We start from the raw sequence: 19911 nt of genomic DNA on the forward strand, positions 1-19911 counted from the left end.
GCTTTCCAGGCTCCCTGTCTGTATAGTGGAGACATAGAAAATGTTCTTTGAGCATGATTCAAAGTAGAAACATAAAATGAGGCTCTTCCAGCAGGTTTGTGCTGCTGATTGATTCAACGGAGCCATGGGAGACTCACTGCCTAGTTTAGGCTTTGTCTATGCTGTGGGACAAGTACTCTTCCTCTGGAACTCCCTGCAGTGTATTTATCTGGCCTGCAATCTTTTTTCCAGTCAGCTTCTTTTATGGGGGACACAGCCTGGGAAGCACTTCTAGGTTCCACAATTTGGAAACACCTTGCCTCATGTTGAGGCTATCCCACAACGTGTCATGGCAGTCACCTCCAAGGCTAGGAAGCAGAGCCTTCAACATGTCAAAAACGACTGAAATTCTTTTGTTTACATTCTGAATATTGACTTAAGAAACTGAAAAGCAGAGGTCGGTGTGTAATTTGTTTCATTCTTTGGAAGGACAAGGGTTAAGCTGGAAATCTAAGCTTTATATTGTTTTTATTTTCTCCTGTGACTATTGCAGGAACTGACTTGGGTAACTGAAGCTTTCTTGCCTTGACAGAAGTGTGCAGTTTGAATATTTACACAATTTGTTTCAATAACACAAAACTTTGAGCTGTTGATTAGTGGAATAACATCTAACCCACCCAATCTGTCATATTCCTTTTCAGTTATTTGCATGCCAAGTCAATCATCCACAGAGACCTCAAGAGTAATAGTATCCTTTTCCAGAGATGTGATTGTAGAACCAGCATTCCTGGCTGTTTGTTTGGTTTTTTTCCTTCCAGAAATGTTCTTATTGAAGAGAACAGCTCTTCATGCATGATTATTTGTTGAGTTCAAATTTGGTTGAGGAGGTGTAATGTGATTATTAGAAAAGTAATGCTTACATTCATCTGTAAAAAGAACTTAATTCCTGTAGAAAGAATGATGTGGGTTTTGGAATGTAACATGACCAGCCTTTTCATTTTACATTCAAATATTCTTTTCTTTTACAAAAATATCTTTTGCTGTCTGTCTGTACGTTGCATCCCTTGGTTGTTATTTTTGACCAGTGACATATAGCAGAATTTCTTGATTTCTTTCTGCAATGTGCAAATAAACTATTGCAAGCAAGATACTGAAAGCAATTTCAAACTTCTATTGGGAGCTATTGCATGTTTAAAATTCCTTTGCCTGTTGAACATCTGATAAATACTTAATTGCCAAAATAGCTTGTACACCGGCTTGCTCAGCTTGTGCTTACCTGATGCCAGCAGGCACAGGTAAACCACTGAAACCCATTTGTGCTGGTGTTTGGGGGTTACAATTATTCCTCATGAACAGGGAATTCTCAGTAAGTGCAAGTCATAAACTCATATTGACCTAAGTCCCTGTCTATTGCTGTGATTCCAAGAACACAGTGAAGTTTGTTGTAGTTTCAGAAAGATTTTTTACATTGTTAATTTTTATCTGTGATGAAAGATTTCACCAGTTTGCTAGTGGAGTAATTGCCGCTTCGAGTGTTTGAACACTTGGCATTTAAAGAAAGTCACCTGGGTCATAGTCTGTTCAACACTGGCCCAGTCATTACATATATAACCCTGAACTGCCATAATCCATTATCCCAACTGCTTAGAACATATATATCTTTATTTAATGGTGGTGAATGGTTATAACTGTTGTATTTGCAATTCCACGTTTGTGGCTGTTTATTGTCTTTTGCAGGACAGGACCAGTGTTGTTTGTTTGCTTTCCCTTAACATTTATCCCTTAGATATTTTTCTTCATGAAGACCTCACAGTAAAAATAGGTGACTTTGGTCTGGCTACAGTGAAATCACGATGGAGTGGATCTCATCAATTTGAACAGTTATCTGGATCGATCCTATGGATGGTAAGTAAAAGGGAAGTGGTGTATTCATTTCAACTGATCTAATTGCCTTTGGCCAAGCTTTATAAGACTATATTTCCAGTGCGTGGACACATGCAAGTCGTCTGAGGCTGGAAAGGCCAAGCAGTAATACGTAGTACTAAATAAGCTCTTGTCAATTTTTCTTTAGCTATGTGTTTTCCAGTAGTCAGCAAAAAAAAACCTTTAGTGACTGCTTTCACAGTTCTGAGAGCTAAACTGAAAGGCCGTGGTCAATCCAGGGCTGAGGAGGATGTTCTGTCATAGTTTAACAAAAGGATCAGCAGATTGAAAAGAGCCAATGGACTCATGTCAACAGCCACTTTTGTAGAGCCCAGTTATGTGGACTCTTAACACAGAAACACAGGCCATGAGGGCAAGCCTTGCACCTGTTATACTCTGGACACGTCCATATCATGTTTCTGCTATGGAAGGTACAGTCTGACGTGGTGAAATAAAACCTAATTGTTTCCTTTTATGATACAGGCACCGGAAGTGATCAGAATGCAAGACAAAAACCCATATAGCTTTCAGTCAGATGTGTATGCATTTGGGATTGTGCTTTATGAACTGATGACTGGACAGTTACCATACTCAAACATCAACAACAGGGACCAGGTAAAGAGAGCGTGGGCTTGGGAAGGGACTGCCTTTAGTCAGCAGTAGTCTGAACCAGACTGATGTAGCTCTGTGAAGCCACTATTGTGTTGTTTTGTGTATTTCCTTGCTTTGTTGACTCTGATGTTCTGAGATGACGTTTCTACATTATTTTTTTTAGATCTGCCTCACAGCACCAATTTACGCACTTTTCTTGAGGGATTTTTTTCTTTTGTTCTTTTTTTTTTACTTCAAGTATAGATTTTCAGATTCTAAGCTGGTTGCCAGGATACTTATTAGGGAGAGAGCAGGTTACTTAATAGTAGTTTAGTTTAGAATAGTTCCACAAGGGAGAAATAATTCTCTGTATGTTCAGTTATTCCTCTTTCTTTTTTTACCTCCTGGATTGTGTTGAATAATAGTACAGGAACAGGACTGACAAAATGGATTTAACTGAATGCTTTATATTCATTTTAATCTTGAGAAATGCATGCACCATCTAATTGAATTTCAGGGTATCAGCGTTTCTCAAATTCTCCTTGATGAAGCATACGACTTTCCAGAGTGTGAATCCTGTAAGAAGATTACTTAATTGTGAACAAATCTTCTATAAGTTTAATGATACTCCGCACCTATTATATGTTTCAGTAGGCTAGGCAGGTTAGGGAGGGCTTGTCTGATTTATTATTTCTCTGTCTAATCTGAAAACAAGATCTATGTCTCCAAGACCTTTGGTGTAAACTACTCCTTAGCTACCTAGTGATGTATTTATGTTTTATCTGTGTCCACATCCCTTGTTTTTTTCACTGTCAGTACTTGAGAAATGCAACCATAGCAACGTTCATGTGTGAATGCCATTTTATGAGGCTGCTTCCATATTTGTCAGAACACTTCATTCCAATTCATCGGATTTGGAGCAACTCCTTTTTTTCTTTCTTCTTCCGACCCCATTCTCCCCACACACTCTCCTCCTTTTAAACAAAGGGAAGCATTCAGATTCCTGGCTTGCATGGTTGTAACCTTCTAGAAGCAATTTTGGTTTTACCTTTTGAGTTTAGAGTCATGACCCCAATGATGTGGGTACCTACAGTTAAGTGCTGAAACAAAGTACAGGTGAAGCCAACGTATCAAATGCGACCTTGTTTCTTAATGTTCTTTTTCTCTGTCTTCAAAAGAGATGCAAACATTGCCTGCTCTCTGTTGGTGCTTTTACATAGCAGATATTATGTCACAACTGGCACTCTTAGTGAGCAAAGTATCATTCTTGTGCCTTCTGGAGTTTTTGTGGCTTTTATTGACTTTTATAGATGGATTAGAACTCTTATTGTTGTGATAATCTTTTTCTAATTACTAATAAAAATAAAAAATCCCTACATTACATAAGCAGTGCATCAGAAAGAACAATGCGGATCATTTCTGAGCAATTTCAAGTGAAATAGTGTAATTATGTAGAAAACAGTAGCTGCTGTATGACAGTAACTCTCACTGCAGCAAGGTAAGGGATGAGGTAGAAAAGCCTTTACTATTAAAGTTTGCTCTGATACTTGGGAACTCCTAAAGAAACCATATGGGAGATCTGCTCTGTCTTTTAATGCAAACACAGATGCATCTGAATCATGAAGTTGAAAAAGGACCATAGTAGTGTTAATATAAATAGCATATGTAGTTTGCTTGAGGTGTGTTTTTTGTTGTTTTGGGTTTTTTTTGCCAGAGTCAAGATATGAAATAGTTACACTTTGATAAAAATAAGGCATAATACACCTGCTGGCTCTGTCTCACTGTTCAGAAAAGGTAGTGATTATCCCCTGCAGCATGAATGGAACTTTGATTAGCTGGTTTGAAGGGGCCTTTTTTAGTGTCAGCATGACTGCAGTACTCAAACTGCATTAGTTTTGACCTTGGCTTGACATGACAATGTTTGGTGGGTTCTTTAATGTGTCCAAAAGAACACGGATCAAATTTGTACTTTGTTTTCCTGCTTGCTATTTACTTGGTTATATGCTTAAATTTTACCCTTAGGTGAAATGTAAATCTTCTGCATTAGTTGCTGTAAAAAAAAATGTAAACATCAAATAGGCTGTTTACTTTTTTAGAATCATGAAACCACAGAACAGCTTAAGGTTGGAAAGGACCTTAAAGCCCACCCAGCCCCAACCCCCTGCCATGAGCAGGGCTGCCACCCAACAGCTCAGTCTGCCCTGAGCCCCATCCAGCCTGGCCTTGAGCACCTCCAGGGGTGGGGTGTTCAATGAATAAAGCAGGCTGTTTATTTTTAGGAACTCAGTTCCAACCATGGTAGCTTATTCTTGTTTTGTAACAGTTTTTGACACTGAAGAACAGTTCTTTTTGATGGTTGTTGCTATTAAATAGTAACCATTTAATAGCATTCATGTTTCTTATCAATCTCCCTTAGAAGAGAAGGAGGAGAAGTCTAATTTCTTCTCTGTGCTGAGTAGGTTGGCTAACACTACTGGTACAAACTTGGCCATTTTGATTTCAGATCCTGTTCCCCAGGAACAGAAAATTTGTTGCTGGAAATAAAATAGTCTAGGAAAAAAACATTCGTCTTTTTTTGTTGTTGTTTCTGCTGTTTACTTTATGAGCTTATCTTCTTCCCTCTTCATCTTTTTTCTTCTCTAAAATAAAGATAATTTTTATGGTGGGACGAGGATATCTATCTCCAGACCTCAGTAAAGTAAGAAGTAACTGTCCAAAAGCTATGAAGAGACTAATGGCAGAATGCTTGAAAAAGAAAAGAGATGAGAGGCCTCTTTTTCCACAGGTGAGGAAAGTTTCTCTTTAGCTCTCAGTAGACTTCACAATCTGAATATGAAAAATGAAGTTCATTTATGACTAGTGCAAGATTATTATTTTTTTTAGTGCTTCACTAGGATTTCATAAGAGCCGTAGCAAGTTAGAGCTGTTTAATTAGAAATCTTTATTTACAGTTCAAAAAGCAGGTATTAATATGACTTACATTTAGCGTTTATTTGTTGAGAGAAAATCTCCTGGGAAATAGTGAAATTAATGATTGCGGTTAGACACATGAACTAGAACTTGTTCTCTGTGTGCTCCCCTCCTTCCTGTCCCCAAGGCTTTATGAGAGGTGGTTGATTTTTGTGTGATAAAACTTTATTTATCGTGCTTGCTGGGGAATTAAAAGCTTGGAACTGGAGGATCTGACTTTGTTGTGAATGTAGCAAAGCACTTTAAAAAGAAAATTGAGCTCCACCTGCTGGCTTTTTGGTGAATGGTACTGGGGAGACACCTTCCAAAACTGAGTTTATTTGCAGCGATGACAAGTATGGATACTAGTGCATAAAGAAGGAGGAGGCACATAAAAGGTAACTGATGTTCCTAATGCTTAGAGAGGAAAATCAAAATGTCCTTTTAAAGTAGAAAGAGGCAGTTTCTTCACTAAATGTCCTATTCAGCTTATGAGAATATAAACACCAGAGTGAAATGCAGTTATCTATATTTTAAAGTTTCTGTTTAAATTTGTGTATAATAATAATTTTATATGTACTGCCTTTGGTTTTAAGATATTATAGCAGCTTGAGGACCACAGATTAAGTTGCTTGTTTTCTGCTTGTTTTAGATTCTTGCCTCCATTGAGCTTCTGGCCCGGTCGTTGCCAAAAATTCACCGCAGTGCATCTGAGCCGTCACTAAACCGGGCTGGCTTCCAGACCGAGGATTTTAGTCTATATGCTTGTGCTTCTCCAAAAACGCCCATCCAAGCAGGGGGATACGGTGGGTTTCCAGTACACTGAAAAGAAATGTGAAAGCATGTGCCTGTTTGCTCATGTGCTGTTCCTGTGAGTGCAACACATATGTACGTTCTCAGTTCCTGCCGGCAACTTTTTAAGGTTTACTGAGGGAATGAAGAGTCATTTCCTAACATGGGGCATTGAATGTCCTGAGCACAGTGCTGGTAAGGAATGTCTTGGGAACAGCTGGCACAAGAAGAATTAGAAGGTTACTTAAAAGAGAAATGGGAAAAGTCGCTTCAAAATAAGCAAAACTCTTCTAAAGATCATTGGCTGTCATTTTCCCTGGTTTATTGTTTTGAATTGGTTACTTCAGAGTATATTTATTGTTAATCTATTCAAAAAACATATATCTATTTTTCCAATTGAGGTCTTTATTTATGAGCATAAGGCTTTAGTTTAGTTAATAAAGCTACTCATGTGTGGGAAACAGCTGGAGAACTGAACTCAGCTGCAAGGCTGAGTGCGGTCTGAGCATCTTGCGGTTAGCAGAAGTGAGGAGAAGCACATAGCCTCCAAAGAAAGCCCTTAGTGATGTGTGATTCTTCTGAAAGTTAAGGTTTTAAAATAGAGCTGTTTAGAAAATATCTCTTCTCATCGAGGAGTGGTGGCACATTGTGTTGTGGTTTTTTTTGAGGGGGGCTGGGTTTTTTGTTTTGTTTCAGTTTTTATTTTCTCATTAATGCTCTGACTTGTCATAGTTTAGACCATCTCTAAGCGTTTCGTTACAATGCAACACAGAAGAAATTCTGAATCTCTGCTTTTGCTGAGCTGCAAGAGTATTACTGGCAATGGCCCCCCTGCCTTTCCATTAGCAAGAGCTTCAATTTAAAAAGCAAAAAAAAGAATCAAGTCTGGAGCATAATTGAATACTTCAAGAGAAAAAAGCTGCGAACACCCAGAGCAGGAAAAGACAACTTGAAAAGTAGTTGTTTTCATGGAAATCAGTATTATACTGGAAATTCTGCTAAGTTGAAATTTTTTAATTGAAATTTTTTTAGTTGCTTTAATATTGTTTCTAATACTGCAGCACATACTTCATACTTCATTGTTTTTCTCACTTCCATATAAAGCTGCTAGTTTGAGTAGAACTGAACCGGTTAGACTGGATATCTAACTGAGAAAGCTAGAAACTTATCAAGATCCTGTCAGCTCACTTGAAAGATTTTGTTTTTCTCTGGACCATTCCTGTGGAACGGGTGCATCAGAGCACTGGTTCAGGTTACCTCAGTTTTTGATGTCAGATACGAAAACAAGCAGTAATGTTGTTAATGGCTGCGTTCTTGCATAATTTGAAATTAATTATGTGGGTTTTGTTTGTTTAAAACTGTTAAGCTGTTCATCTTTACAGATTCTTCTGCATCAGAAACAAGCTATTGCTGCTCTTGGTAGGACTTAAATGGCCAGAAATGTTCTTAATAGCTTCTGAATTGTGTACTTACAGGGGAAGCTTCCATGTTGGTAGCCATATGTTTTTGAAATGGATCAAGAAAGTCCACAAAGGTTTTCCTTTCTGCTTCTTTCTGGAAACTGGGACTTTTTAAAATGGGAGAATTAAAGAGCTCAAAGCAACGTAAGCAGTCTGTGCACTTTCTGGCCATATTCTAATGGTCTTCTGTTAGAACAGTTTTGGAACTAACTTTTCTCTTTATGTTAGCTGAGAACGTTCATCTGTTGAAATCTGTCTCTTATGGAAATAGTTATTAAAGATGCCAGTTGTTGTTGTTTTAGTAAATTTGTTTCCCAGCTTTCTGGTAGTTTTGACAGGCCTGTCTTAAAGCAGGGTTGAATTTTTTATCTTCATCTTCTTACTCTTATTTTTATTCTTATTTTTTTTAATTTTAGACGGTCCAGAGGAATGCTTCTCAATCTTTGGATGTGCTGTTTAGCACGGGCTGCAATGCTTATGTTAGGAGATAGTGAGAGGAGGGCTGCTGCATCTTCTGCAAAAACTAGGAATATGGCATCCTATTTCACCATTCTGGTTGTAAATGGAGGATGGAAGATGCTTTGTTACCCTGCCCAGTCTGAATCTTTATGTGTCTGCCATCTCAGTTGATGCAAATTAATCCTTGCGGTAGACTTATAATTTATGTCATCTTTGGACATGTTTTGTCCGCTTTTCTTCTGTGTTGTCACTGCATAAGAATTCTTCCTGTGTCACTTGCTTTTCTTACACATCAAGCATGCTTTGGGATCCATGATGATGACGTGACGTTAGCTTCTTACAAAGCATTTTTTGAAGCCTAAAAAAAAGTCTGGCTTTGTTGATCATTATCTGAAATAGGGGCTTTTAGGTGTTTAATTTACATAGTTTATGATTCTTTCTTCAATTAAATTCTGAAACAAACTCTGGTCTAAATACACCTGTGGATTTGGGTCATTGTTCTTGGAGTTGCAACTCAGTTCAGTTATGTTGTTTAGAAACAGATACCTATAGGTCCTGAAAACAGGTCTGTAACAAACCAGATTTGCTTAAATGGGTAATTTGTACAATGTGAAATTCCCTTTTTCTTCTTCACATTGGAGTACCGAAACAAAATCTGTCTTGGTAACTTCTAGGTGGACCAGATCCTGTTAAATACTGCAGCACCTTTGCTTCATATGCATTTCCATGTCAGACACTGTTGTGTCAGAGTGCCCTTCTGCTGCCATCTGTCACATGGCAACAACACGTAATGTAATATTGGTGGAAAGGTTCAACATCTACTGCCGTATCACCAACATAAAATTGGAGGCATTGCTTTTGAAGCAGCCCTCAAAGACAGATATGGCCATATACGTTCTGATCTAGAGAAAGCTGTTTCTGGTACCCTCATTTTACATACATTCAATGTACGTTATCCCATTATTAGATGAACATGTTATCTGCTTTGTCACATATCAATTTGAGAGCAGGTTAACACCTCCATTTTGAAAGGAGAGATTAATTTAGCAATAGCTTGTCTCAAACACAAACAAAAGTATTTTACTAAGTCTTTATTTAAATGTAAGAAAAGTCTGAAAATCTAAAAAACTTTTAAAGGTATTATCTTGTCTCAAATACTTCCTGACTTCTCCTGTTTTTCCATTGCCCTTTCCTAATTAATGGTTCATCTTTTATCTTCTGAAATCCCTGTACAACTATTAAAAACTGAATTATTACCAGAAATGGGCAGAAGGACAAGATGAGTAATGAGGGAGCAATCTCTTGTTTATAAATTGATCTTTAATCAGCAGTTTAGGAAAGCAGGCTGAGACAATAAGTAGAGCTTGTTTTGAAAGTGTAGCTAAGCATGAATGTCATTCTTAAGTATTGGCCTCACAGGCGATACTCGATGACTTTTTTTTGTCCTTCTCTTAAAAGAAGGACAAGGGGGGAAGCGAAGTACAAAAACTGAGGCACTACTAGAAGGTATCGTGTGGAGAATGAGGCGATTGGTGAGAAGTGCCCAACAGAAGGAAGCAAAAATATCCAATAATAAGCGTATTTTAGAGCAAGGGGAGTTTTATGTTTTGGTAGAACTTTTTTGTTTGAGTTTTTTTATTTAAAAGAAAACAAAACAGGAGGAGGGGGTGGATTAGATTCATCATGAAGGTGTTTTGTCTTGTTTTTTATATTGTTATAACTATCACCACAGACTACTAGGACGCTCAAAGCTTGAGATCCATCACGGCTCTCTTACTTCAGACCTTGGTTGCACTCCCTTCTCATCTCCTGTGAGGCATAGGGTCCTCTCATCTCTCCCTACTTGCTTTCAGTTGTGTATATCTGCTCTAACAGCTCTTCCTGGCAGGCCCATTGATTCCATTTCTTCCACCTTCCACATACGAGCTGATGATCATTTTCTTGATTCCCTTCTTTATAACATACATCATTCCTTGGAATTAATGCTGCCGCTCTAAGATTATGTCTGTAGGGATGTTTCCCATTTGTTTCCAGTATTCAAAATGAAACTCTTGAGAAAAATGAAAACAATTACTCTTGAAAAGACGGAAGGACACCAAGATAGAGAACAGTTGTTTGGATGCAATAGTGTTTGCACGCTTCTGTTGGGTCTCTTCTGTCTGTTTCATTCCTTTATTGTTAGATCTCTAAGGAGTGCTGTCATGAAAGGGATATGAACTAACTTAAAATTTATGTGGAACCCAGCAAGAGGAAGTGATGTGTGCATTTCTATTAATTACACTGTAGAGTCTTTTTGTTAAGCATCTTTGCACACCCTGTAGAATGCAATTTCTGTGGGCGGTGGGGAAATTTTTTGGCTAAAGCACAGTATTACTGTCTTAGTTTTAGCTTCTGTTCAAGATTCTGGTAACTTCTTAAGAGCCTCGGGCAGCAATTTTACTCTGTGCCATAGTTCCTTCATCTCTGAAATGTGCTACCAGTCTGCTCAGTAGTGTGCTGAGACTAAAACTGTGCGGAGTTTCATGAGATTGATTGCATGTGAAAGAAATGTGTAGAATTACAGCTTATTCGATAGTTCTGAAGTGAGCACAGGATTGTTTCATGTCTTGTGCTCCCTGTTTGTTAGTGAGTCCTAATTTCTGCTCTCAGAGTAAGTAGGCAGTCTCACCAGTCTTCATTTTCTCACAGTAGTTTGCTGTGTTGGTCTATGAACCAGCTTCTAGCATTCTTTAGTACGGGTTTAATTTTAAGGCACTTTACTTTATGTAGTCTTTAAAGGTTGATGAGTGTGTCAAGCAGTTGTTTGCTACTAAACCAGCTTAACACCAGGATGGGAAGTAGTTTGCAGTCTGATGTATTTATTTCAGTCGTTGCTTCCTGGGAAGATACGTGCAATAGGGAGTTTAAAGTGAAATTTAATTGGCATATTTTATTTTTAAATGCATGATGAAGTAGTCTCTGCTTGCACTTACTGCCTCTGTCCTGGGAAGAATGGATATAGCTTGCTTTTGGGAAATTCATAGTGTCTGTATTCGGTGTTCTTTCACTATGTTTCTTTTATGCTTTAATTTTAACAGTTTGCATTTTTAACATCTTTTACATTCGACCTAATGTTCAACTAGCCTGGAGAAAAATCTCTGACCACCTCACAACTGAAATCACTTTTTAAACCAAGCTCTTGTCCTCCCTCTACAGGAGAATTTGCAGCGTTCAAGTAGCCACAGCACCATGGCAGCACCCACTCTGTTATTTAAGTCTTGTGTTCCTACCGTTTCTTAACATCAAAACTCTATTCTGCTCCGACAAACCTAAAGTAATTTAGAAAAGATATCCATAAGCTTAAAAGTGGAGCGGAATGGAACTGCCAGTCCAACACAATGGGGAAAAGTACCTTTTTAGGAACCAGAATACTCCGCTGCCAGTGTTCCTCCTTCAACACAAAACACCACGTGCATTCGGATACCCGCAGTGGCTGCCTGAGCCGTTGGCATCATTCCCAGGAGAGAGGAGAGGGCGCTCGTGGTTTGACTTTGGTGCTCAGGCATGAGGGGATGGAGCTGCTGCTGCAACTTAGGAGACTTGCTTTGGATGGTCTGCCGGTCGGCTTTCTCCCTCTAACAACGTATCATCAGAGGCTGAATATCTGATGAGTGCTAATTAAAAGAATCATCCTTTGTTCTGATCTCTTTTCCTGGTGTACTCACTGGTTTGTGGACAATGCAGTATCCCCTTTTCACTGTATCGGAATGTCAAAGGCCTAATTCTATCTAAATTTGTGGGTTCTGTTCCGGTAAAATTGAGAAGTAAGGGATGGTGGGAGCTGGAGGCGGTGTTTGTCTGAAGGCAAAACGATTCATCAGAAGGAAAAGGGGATGCTGCTGCACTTTTTTTCAGATTTACTTTATCGCTTCCTCAAAAAACAAACGACAACCACCAACCTTCACCTTTTCCTTTTCCAGTACGTTCTTGGTATGTGCATATATAACATCTTCTAGAAGGGTTCCATAGATCCTTCTTTTGTTGGTCCAGCAACAAACTGAAGTTAAAGAAAAAAAAACAACCATGTAGCGAGATTGTCCTTTCTTTTTTTTTGCTTTGTATCATATGATACAGTATATTTATCAAAGATGCTGCCACAGCATCTGAAGTCTGTACATTCCTGATACAGGCTGGGAATGGTGTATGTACCTACTTTAAAAGTTTTATTTTAAATGAGGGTGCAGGTTAATGCCAGGTACCTTACCAATATGTAATGTTTTCATAAATGAGGAAAAAAGTTCTCAGGTTGAATTGAATACAAATAGAGAACCCCCAAGAATTACACATTCCATTATTTGTTTTGGTACTTTCAGGAGCTCTTTTTTTTTTTCTTTTTTTGTCTTATTAAAAGGATTTTTATCCCGTTAACTAAACATCCTCTGATAAGTGTGCGTGTAAATGTGGAGCATCTTGTCCTAATGGCAAGTTGTGTGATCAAAACAAAACGGTACTTGCTGGATCCACGCTGATTACTTCTCCTCACATCGCTTCCTTCCCTGTGATCTCCTTCCCTTCTGTTTGTCTTTCCCTTTTGTACTCTTTGCAAACTAGGATGACGATGGCAGTTATCTACTTTGGAGTGCTCTGTTTTCCTGTCCTCCAGTCCTGGTTTTCAAACGGTTGGTAGCTTTTTTGACAAGTTACCCAGTCAGGGAAAACAGCTCATCCAATTCTGCACATTGTTTACCTCTAGTAGAATATCTTGTGATGTGATCTGTTTGCGGAGTTCTCTGGTATGTGGTATTACATGTAAATTATTTGTACAGAGGCAAGTCAGACCACATTAGAAAGAAATTCAAGCTCAGAAGTTTTCAGGACTTGATTCCTGTCTGCCCTGTACCACCCCACCTGAGGCAGGAGAACTGACCCACCTCGAGCTGGGAGGTTCCTGGGGAGAGGAGGGTGTTAGTCAAAATCACGGCAAATAAATGAAGGATTTAGGTGCGTGTAATGTGGTGTCCGTACTTAACTGTGTAAGGGGTGAGGATGCTGTCCTTCCCTCGCAAGGAGCTGGACTGTTCCTGTCTGCACAGCGCTGCTCCTGGGCTAGGGGAGAAACACACATCGCTAGTGGGATGTGTTTCTAAAGCCCCAGGGTTCTGCGGTGTTGTTGGTAGTCCGTTCATTTGTCAGTAAATATTTACCGGGGTTATAGGGACCCGACTAATCTGAAGTGGGAATTATAACTGAAATACTGTGTATTCATATTAATTCCACAAACATTAGCAAGACAGCAATAGTAAATGACTTAATAGTCACTACAAGAATGAAGCGATTCATGTTGGTACATGAATAGAATCGACTTTGTGTACAGGATGCATTTAAAAAAAAAAAAAAAAAAAAAAAGAAAAAGCACAATTTTTTTCTTGTCTGCTGTGGGTCTTCAGATGCTGTAAGGCTTTTCTCCTTATTGAGATTGGCAGGAACTTCCATAGTAGCAATAGCCATTTCCCAGTGCGGAGAAGCTGCTGAGGTGAGCCATGGTGCGGAGCCCAGGTGGAAGCGGTGCAGGGCCGCGTGCTCAGCAGGCCGGGAGCACACCCAGGTGTGAGCTCCAGGAGGGCAAAGCCACCCCGTGCGTTGTGTCAGCCCTTGTGTAGGCAGTGCCTGGTTTGTAAGCGTAGGGCATACTGGAAATTGATATTCTCTTGAAAGAAGCTATTATCTGAGCGACTGTGTACAGGTAGTTGGAGAGTCATTTGTTTCATAGAGCTTGTTAAAAGCCCTAGTTTCCTTCCACGAGGTCATGCTAGCAGAAAACTGCTAAAATATAACTGTTAAGGAATTAATTTGCTTAAAATGAACTTATTTTTGTGAAGATTCATTACCCATTAGTCTACAATATGCTTCTTGAGCCCATAGGAAAAGCACAAGGAAAATTGCTCTCCTTGTCCACGCAAAGCACTTTATAAGTAACAGATGGTCTTTGTCTTATTGGTTGTTTCTCTTATTTGGGGTTTCTTCGTTTCGTTTCTCTGCTTTGTTTGTTTTTATTTTTCCCTGAGGAATGTGCAAGTTGTTTGGCTGCTGTGTAGAGAAGTCCTTTCAGGATGCGTTCCTACTGGTTTTCACCTTTGTTTGTTTCCCTTTGTATGGCTGTAGTTTTGTGCTTTCTCTTTAAGAGGTCCCACGTAACACTCATGGAAAACTTTGGAAGAAATTTGGTTTGTAAACAATTGCCATTTTCTTTTTAAATCTATCGAGAATTGGAATGGATGTCTCGCATGCCATCAGAATCAGTCTTAAAGGTGCCCTGCCTGTTTAGCGAATGGAGAGATGAGTAGGCAAGAACTGAGTATCCTGTCTAGCAGAGGGATGCAGGAAATAAACTGAGATGAAATGACAAATAGATTCATGTCAGCTGCACCAAATTTCTTACACTTTTCTTTAACGTCCCAAGCACAAGCACGTACTGTAGTGTGGGAATTGACCGCACGTATTTGTGTGCGTATGTTGGGACAAACACCTAGAGATCCACGTTGCTTTCAGCACTGCAGTATCTAATAACTTATCAGAACTACCAGTATCCAGTCCCAGCTACTCATGAGGTCTTTATTCACCACACACACCTTCCCCTCCGCCTTTCTGAACAGTTAGAAGAGAGCTGTTAGGTCTCCCTGTTCAGTATGAGATTGTTTCCTGGGGTGTATTCACTGGAACTGGAACACTGGGGAGGCTTAAGCCAAAAAAGTATCAGCACAAAAGCCTCGTTATTTTGAAAGTAATTTCTGCATGAATTAATCCTATATGCCCCAGATACAATTAGCTCAGTGTTTTGTTTTATTATTATTCCTTAAATTCATGCATACCGCTAAATGAATCCCCTTGTATTTTTCATGTACACCTAAAATAGTCTTTTCTTGTACTGGAAGGCTTTAGTAGCTGATGGTGATGCAGAACATCTGAAGCCTCACAGAGCCATCTTGCTGTGGCCTCTCAGCATTGCCTGGACTAGTATGTACTCATTGGAGGCAGAATTTGGCCTTTATAACATAAAATGAATGAAATGCTGGCTGTCAATAAATACCATGTATTCCATGAACAGGGGACAGGGAAGAAACACCAGAGGTTGTTTATAGATAGAGTTATTTCCATGAGCTCCTCCAGTCTTTTACAGAATATTTGGAGAAGCCAGATCCTCAGAAACCCTACAATCAGCTGGATGTTAAGGTTTGCATAACTGAAGGGGCAGCTTTAGGGAAGAAGCATGTAGGCATTTCACACCATTACCGCCTGTCAGTGTAATTCCTTTCTTGACTGTGAGTACAACATGCGTAGCACAAACTATTCCTAGTACTGTAGCCCACGTGTCTTCTGTCTGTTGCAAAACGTTTCACCCGTAGCACAGTATGGCAGGCAGAGCTTCTAGGTACAGTCACGTCCATTGAAAATCAGTTGCATGAATGGGCTGCTGTGGCATCACTTTGAAGGTGCTGGGTTTTCTGTTCTTCGTTTTGCTTAGAAGTTTCTGAAACCAACTCTTGTTTACTGCAGCCGTGCTGGTGTGTGTTTGCACTCCACGTTTGTTTTGGCATACATTTAAAATATCTTTTTGGCATTGCTTTGTTACCTAGAAAATGAAGTCATTAAAAGTGCAGAGCAATGATGCTACCAAGTTGGCACAAAGACAGCACTAAACAGTGATGAAATTGTGGAGGGAGGATACTTTCTAAAAGCTGCAGGATATAGAGGATACCAAGGGCAAATTCTATTTAAAACTGGCATGTACCTTTCCTTCAGAAAACAGAGATACCGAGATCTCCTGTTCAATGGTTTTTTATGTAAAGATCCCCCAGAAGAGTCTTTGCAGTTTGCCAAATGATCATGTGCCTTTGCAACCTAAAAAGTACAACGGATTGTAAACCAGGTGCTTTGTAACTGGAGCAGTGGCTTTGGTTTACTTCTGATGCAGTAGTTTTGTATAAATAGCTGTTCATATAGGTAGGCAGTTTGGAGTCGGTAAACTCTAAAAGAGCAAGGAGAGCAGGGAACATACCCAAAAATGCCTACAATCAGTTCAGAGCTAGGAATTGAAGTGTACTAACTCGGTCACAGCAGACCTGCTATTTGAAATCTGCTCTACTGGAAGCTAAATGAGGTTAATTTAAATTAAAAAATAGATAAGCCCTCCTTTCCCTCCAAAGACAAAAGGATCCTGTTACAGAAAAGTAATAGGAAGTTTTGGAGAGGGCTGAAGGTATTAGATGGTCACAGTATCTTAGAATGAGACAATAGGTGAAAAATGAGAGCTAAATTAGGATAAATTGATGGCTAGTACTCATGTAATCAAATGCAATGAATTCCCTGGCCCTGGAGGTGCAGTTAATCTTGTTTTATGAAATAGCAGCAGGCTTCCTTAGCTCTTCCTCAGGCCTCTTGCAGTTTGGCAACAGCACATAGTGTCACTGTGCATTGACGCTGGGAGGGGATAGGTACCTGGTCAGCTCAGGGACAGCCAGTCTATGAGATTCTGAGCTGTTCAGACTGCAGCCTGGTCACTGAGGCTTCTGGCAGCACCTACATACTGGTGTCCTATTGACTTGTGCGTCCGTAAGGATGAAAGAATGGATTTTGCCATTAGTGCTTTTTCTTTTGCAGTCTTACCCTTTAGTTTTCTGGTGTGAGACTTTGGGCCTAACTGTGAAGGGCAGAGTTACATCTGAACGCACAGCCCATACAAATATCAGGCTGATTCGAACTTGTTCTTTGTTCCCTTTAGAAATCAAAGTCTTAATTCTAAAAACTGTTTTACTAACACTGCAGGAACTATCAGAAATCCTTTACTGACCCGAGGTTCTGCACTATGAGTGTATACATAGACACCGTTTTGTCTTTTGTCATACAAAATCACAAGGATTTTTCCCTCTTTTCCAACAGAAGGGAAATGATGGGAGTGTTCAGAACCTCTAAACTGCCTAGGTGTTTGCTTTGTAGCATCACAGCAGCAGTGTGCTCAGCTCCTCCAGTCCCCTTACGAGCCAGCCTAGGCCCCTGTCCAGTCCTTTTGTCCAGCTTATGGCATTTGCAGCAGCTGTACTTCAGAATAAGCCTTGCGCGACGTCGGCTGTATCACAGGAAAGCAAAGGATCGTGTTCTTTTTCGTTGGGGTTTGGAAAATGGTTCGTTTTTGTTTTGCTGAATGTCAATTCTGTGTTGCATTTGTGTAATCACCGTAGTGGAAAAGAAAACGTGTCTGTGAGCTTAATGGAACGTAATGAGAAACGAAGCCCGCCGTCTGGGCACAAATGTTGGGTCTGGGGTGCAAAATGGACCAAACTGGGGTGTTGGGTTATTTTGGGATGGTGGGGGATCGTGAGGGCATAATTTAAATTAAATTAACTCTGTCTCAAATAAAATGTAAGTGCAATAAATGTGCTTTTTTATTCAAAGCTGTGAACCTTAAGGGGTAAAAAAAAAAAAAGAAAACAAAAATGCACATCATTCCTTCGTGAGCCTTGTGTCCTACCTGCCTCCCCCGCGCCACCCTTCTCAACTGACAGATACCCGGCAGCAGCCAACTTGCATGTGTTGGCAACCCAAATCACGCTGCTGCTTCTCCTCCCATCTCAGCTGCTGGGACGGGGCTAAAGTCCTGCTCCCTGCCGCTTCCACCCTTGAGACTCCTCTGGGAGCCCGTGCTGCTAGAGCAGGTCTGCAGGCATTCAGGTAAGGGAGCTCTGCAGTCCCTCCAGCTGCCCCCTTTGCCCATGACTCCCCACCCTGCTGCAGCTCTCCTGGCGGCCTCCCAGCGTTGGACAGATGACACTTTAGCACCTGCAAAAAGTCATCAGTCATCAGCTGCCAAATTGGATCCCCATTTTCCTCTGTCAAAACACACGTGCAGACTGGCCGCCGTTGCCTTCTGCGACTCTGCCTTGTTTTGAAGGAGCAGGTTTACCTGCTTATGTACCTGCTTGGAACCAGTTGTGCACTGGCTGCGCTGTCTCTTTCTTCCTTGAGCACGCGCTGCTATTCCTAGATTAGGAAAGGTGCACCAGTGTCACTCGGGGCGTTCTGCAGGAGGCTTACTGCATAGGTTTTATGAAACAGGGATGGAAGGTGTTGCACTCGGATGTCGGACCCTGTGGGGAAGTAAGAAAGGACTGGCGTGTTTAAAGTTTATAGATACAAAGATCTATATCCTTTAAACTCCATTATTTTTTACATACGATCAAGACATCAGCATTACCTCATAACGCAGAGGCTTGTTCGTGGGAGGCGAACTAGTAAGGAGAGGAAAGGGAAATTCATAGACGGATTTGATTCCTTTGTTTCTCAGTGCAATGAAACGTACGTCCCACCCATCTGAACTGCGCTAACACAACATTCCTTTCAGCTCTGTGACCACCAGAGGTTTGCGAGGGGCTTACGACGACAAAACGAAAGGTCCAGTCCGGTTACTTTAATAAAAAGCAACTGTGTCAGTAGATTTCCATAGCTGCTTTTTAAAATCCTACCATGGAGTCATTGTTTGGAAACCTGTATTTATTTTGTAATTCATAACAAAACGTTTATTTTCAGCTTTCTGTTACATAGAAGGTCATGGCAACCCCTTCCCCCTCCCTCCCCCCCCCCCCTTTTCTTTCCCTCTCTTGTCTCCCCTGTAATTGCCAATACAACTTATTTTCCTTGTTTGTTCCTTTCCCCTCTACTTTTGTTGTCCCTTCATTTGTATTTTGGAGTTTTTTCTCATGTAAATTTGTACAATGGGAAATATTGTCCAGTTTGGTTAGAGAGCATGGAGACTTAAAACATATTAAAATTTGATAGCTGAATTCTGATTAAAGAAAAACTATTTCTGTGTAAAGTTATTTAAAGAACTCTGTATTATATAAAAGGCAAAAAGTTCTATGTACTTGATGTGAATATGAGAATACTGCTATAATAAAGATTGACTGCATGGAAAAGTCTGAAGGAGATCGTTTGTCAGATCATTCTCAAGTCACTTCTCTTGGAGAACTGTTGGTGGCTGGACCAGCTCATCCTGTGTGTCTTTTCCAGCCCTGGTGCTTCTGTGGTGCTCCAGAGGTAATTTAATGGGAGAAGCTTATTTCTGTATGGTTAGTTTGGAACATAAGTCTGGCCATAAATGAAATGGGGACCTAGAGAGTAACCCCCCATCCCTTTCTCTTCGTTATGTGGGACTGCTGCTTCCTCAAACGCTGTGTTCAGAACATTTACTTCCCAGCATTAGCGCTGAATTTCTGCTACCTGAAGGAGATTCCCCCTCACCGTAAGGAGGGCTGGGCACCTCTTCCTCCTCTCCCTCACGCAGCTGCACCTTCCTATCTGTAGAACTGTAGAAAGATTAAGAGTTAAGTTTTGCTGCCCCAGCTAGCGGGGGGCAGACACTGAACGGGTAAGTCCTTCCCTACTTTACAGTGAGGGTGATGGAGCACTGGAACAGGCTGCACAGGGAGGTGGTGGAGTCTCCTTCTCTGGAGATATTCAAGACTCGCCTGGACGCCTTCCTGTGTGACGTGGTGTAGGGAGCCTGCTTTGGCAGGGGGGTTGGACTCGATGATCTCTAGAGGTCCCTTCCAACCCCTACAATTCTGTGATTCTGTGTGATACTGTGTCCCCATGCCAGCTGTAAGTCACTGCCTGAACTAAGATGTGTAAAGGGGCACACTTTAAATGCTTCATAAGGATTAAATAGGCTCATTTGGACTCAAGCACCCCAATTATACAGCATTCAACAACACCACACAGCTCAGCA

The 19911-nt window shown here is 40.4% G+C and overlaps 1 protein-coding gene across 6 annotated transcripts in view; it reads left to right on the forward strand.

The window, feature by feature from the left end:
- BRAF (B-Raf proto-oncogene, serine/threonine kinase) overlaps nucleotides 1-19102 on the forward strand; it is a 77524-nt gene extending 58422 nt beyond the window's left edge. For 2 of the 6 annotated variants that reach the window (XM_032445664.2, XM_015866793.3), the window contains 6 exons: nucleotides 681-727; nucleotides 1766-1884; nucleotides 2386-2517; nucleotides 5144-5278; nucleotides 6095-6248; nucleotides 11349-19102. In XM_032445664.2, the coding sequence (XP_032301555.1) occupies nucleotides 681-727; nucleotides 1766-1884; nucleotides 2386-2517; nucleotides 5144-5278; nucleotides 6095-6248; nucleotides 11349-11371 (610 nt within the window). In that variant the 3' untranslated portion in view covers nucleotides 11372-19102. Of the gene's footprint in view, nucleotides 1-680; nucleotides 728-1765; nucleotides 1885-2385; nucleotides 2518-5143; nucleotides 5279-6094; nucleotides 6430-7709; nucleotides 7839-8110 lie in introns of all 6 variants that reach the window. The other 4 variants (XM_085521576.1, XM_085521600.1, XR_014936339.1 and 1 more) reach the window with 3 other exon arrangements.
- The last annotated feature ends 809 nt before the right edge of the window (nucleotides 19103-19911 follow it).

This window comes from Coturnix japonica, chromosome 1 (assembly GCF_054131305.1).
Source record: "Coturnix japonica strain WE chromosome 1, WE-NBRP24, whole genome shotgun sequence".
Taxonomy (NCBI): Eukaryota; Metazoa; Chordata; class Aves; order Galliformes; family Phasianidae; genus Coturnix; species Coturnix japonica.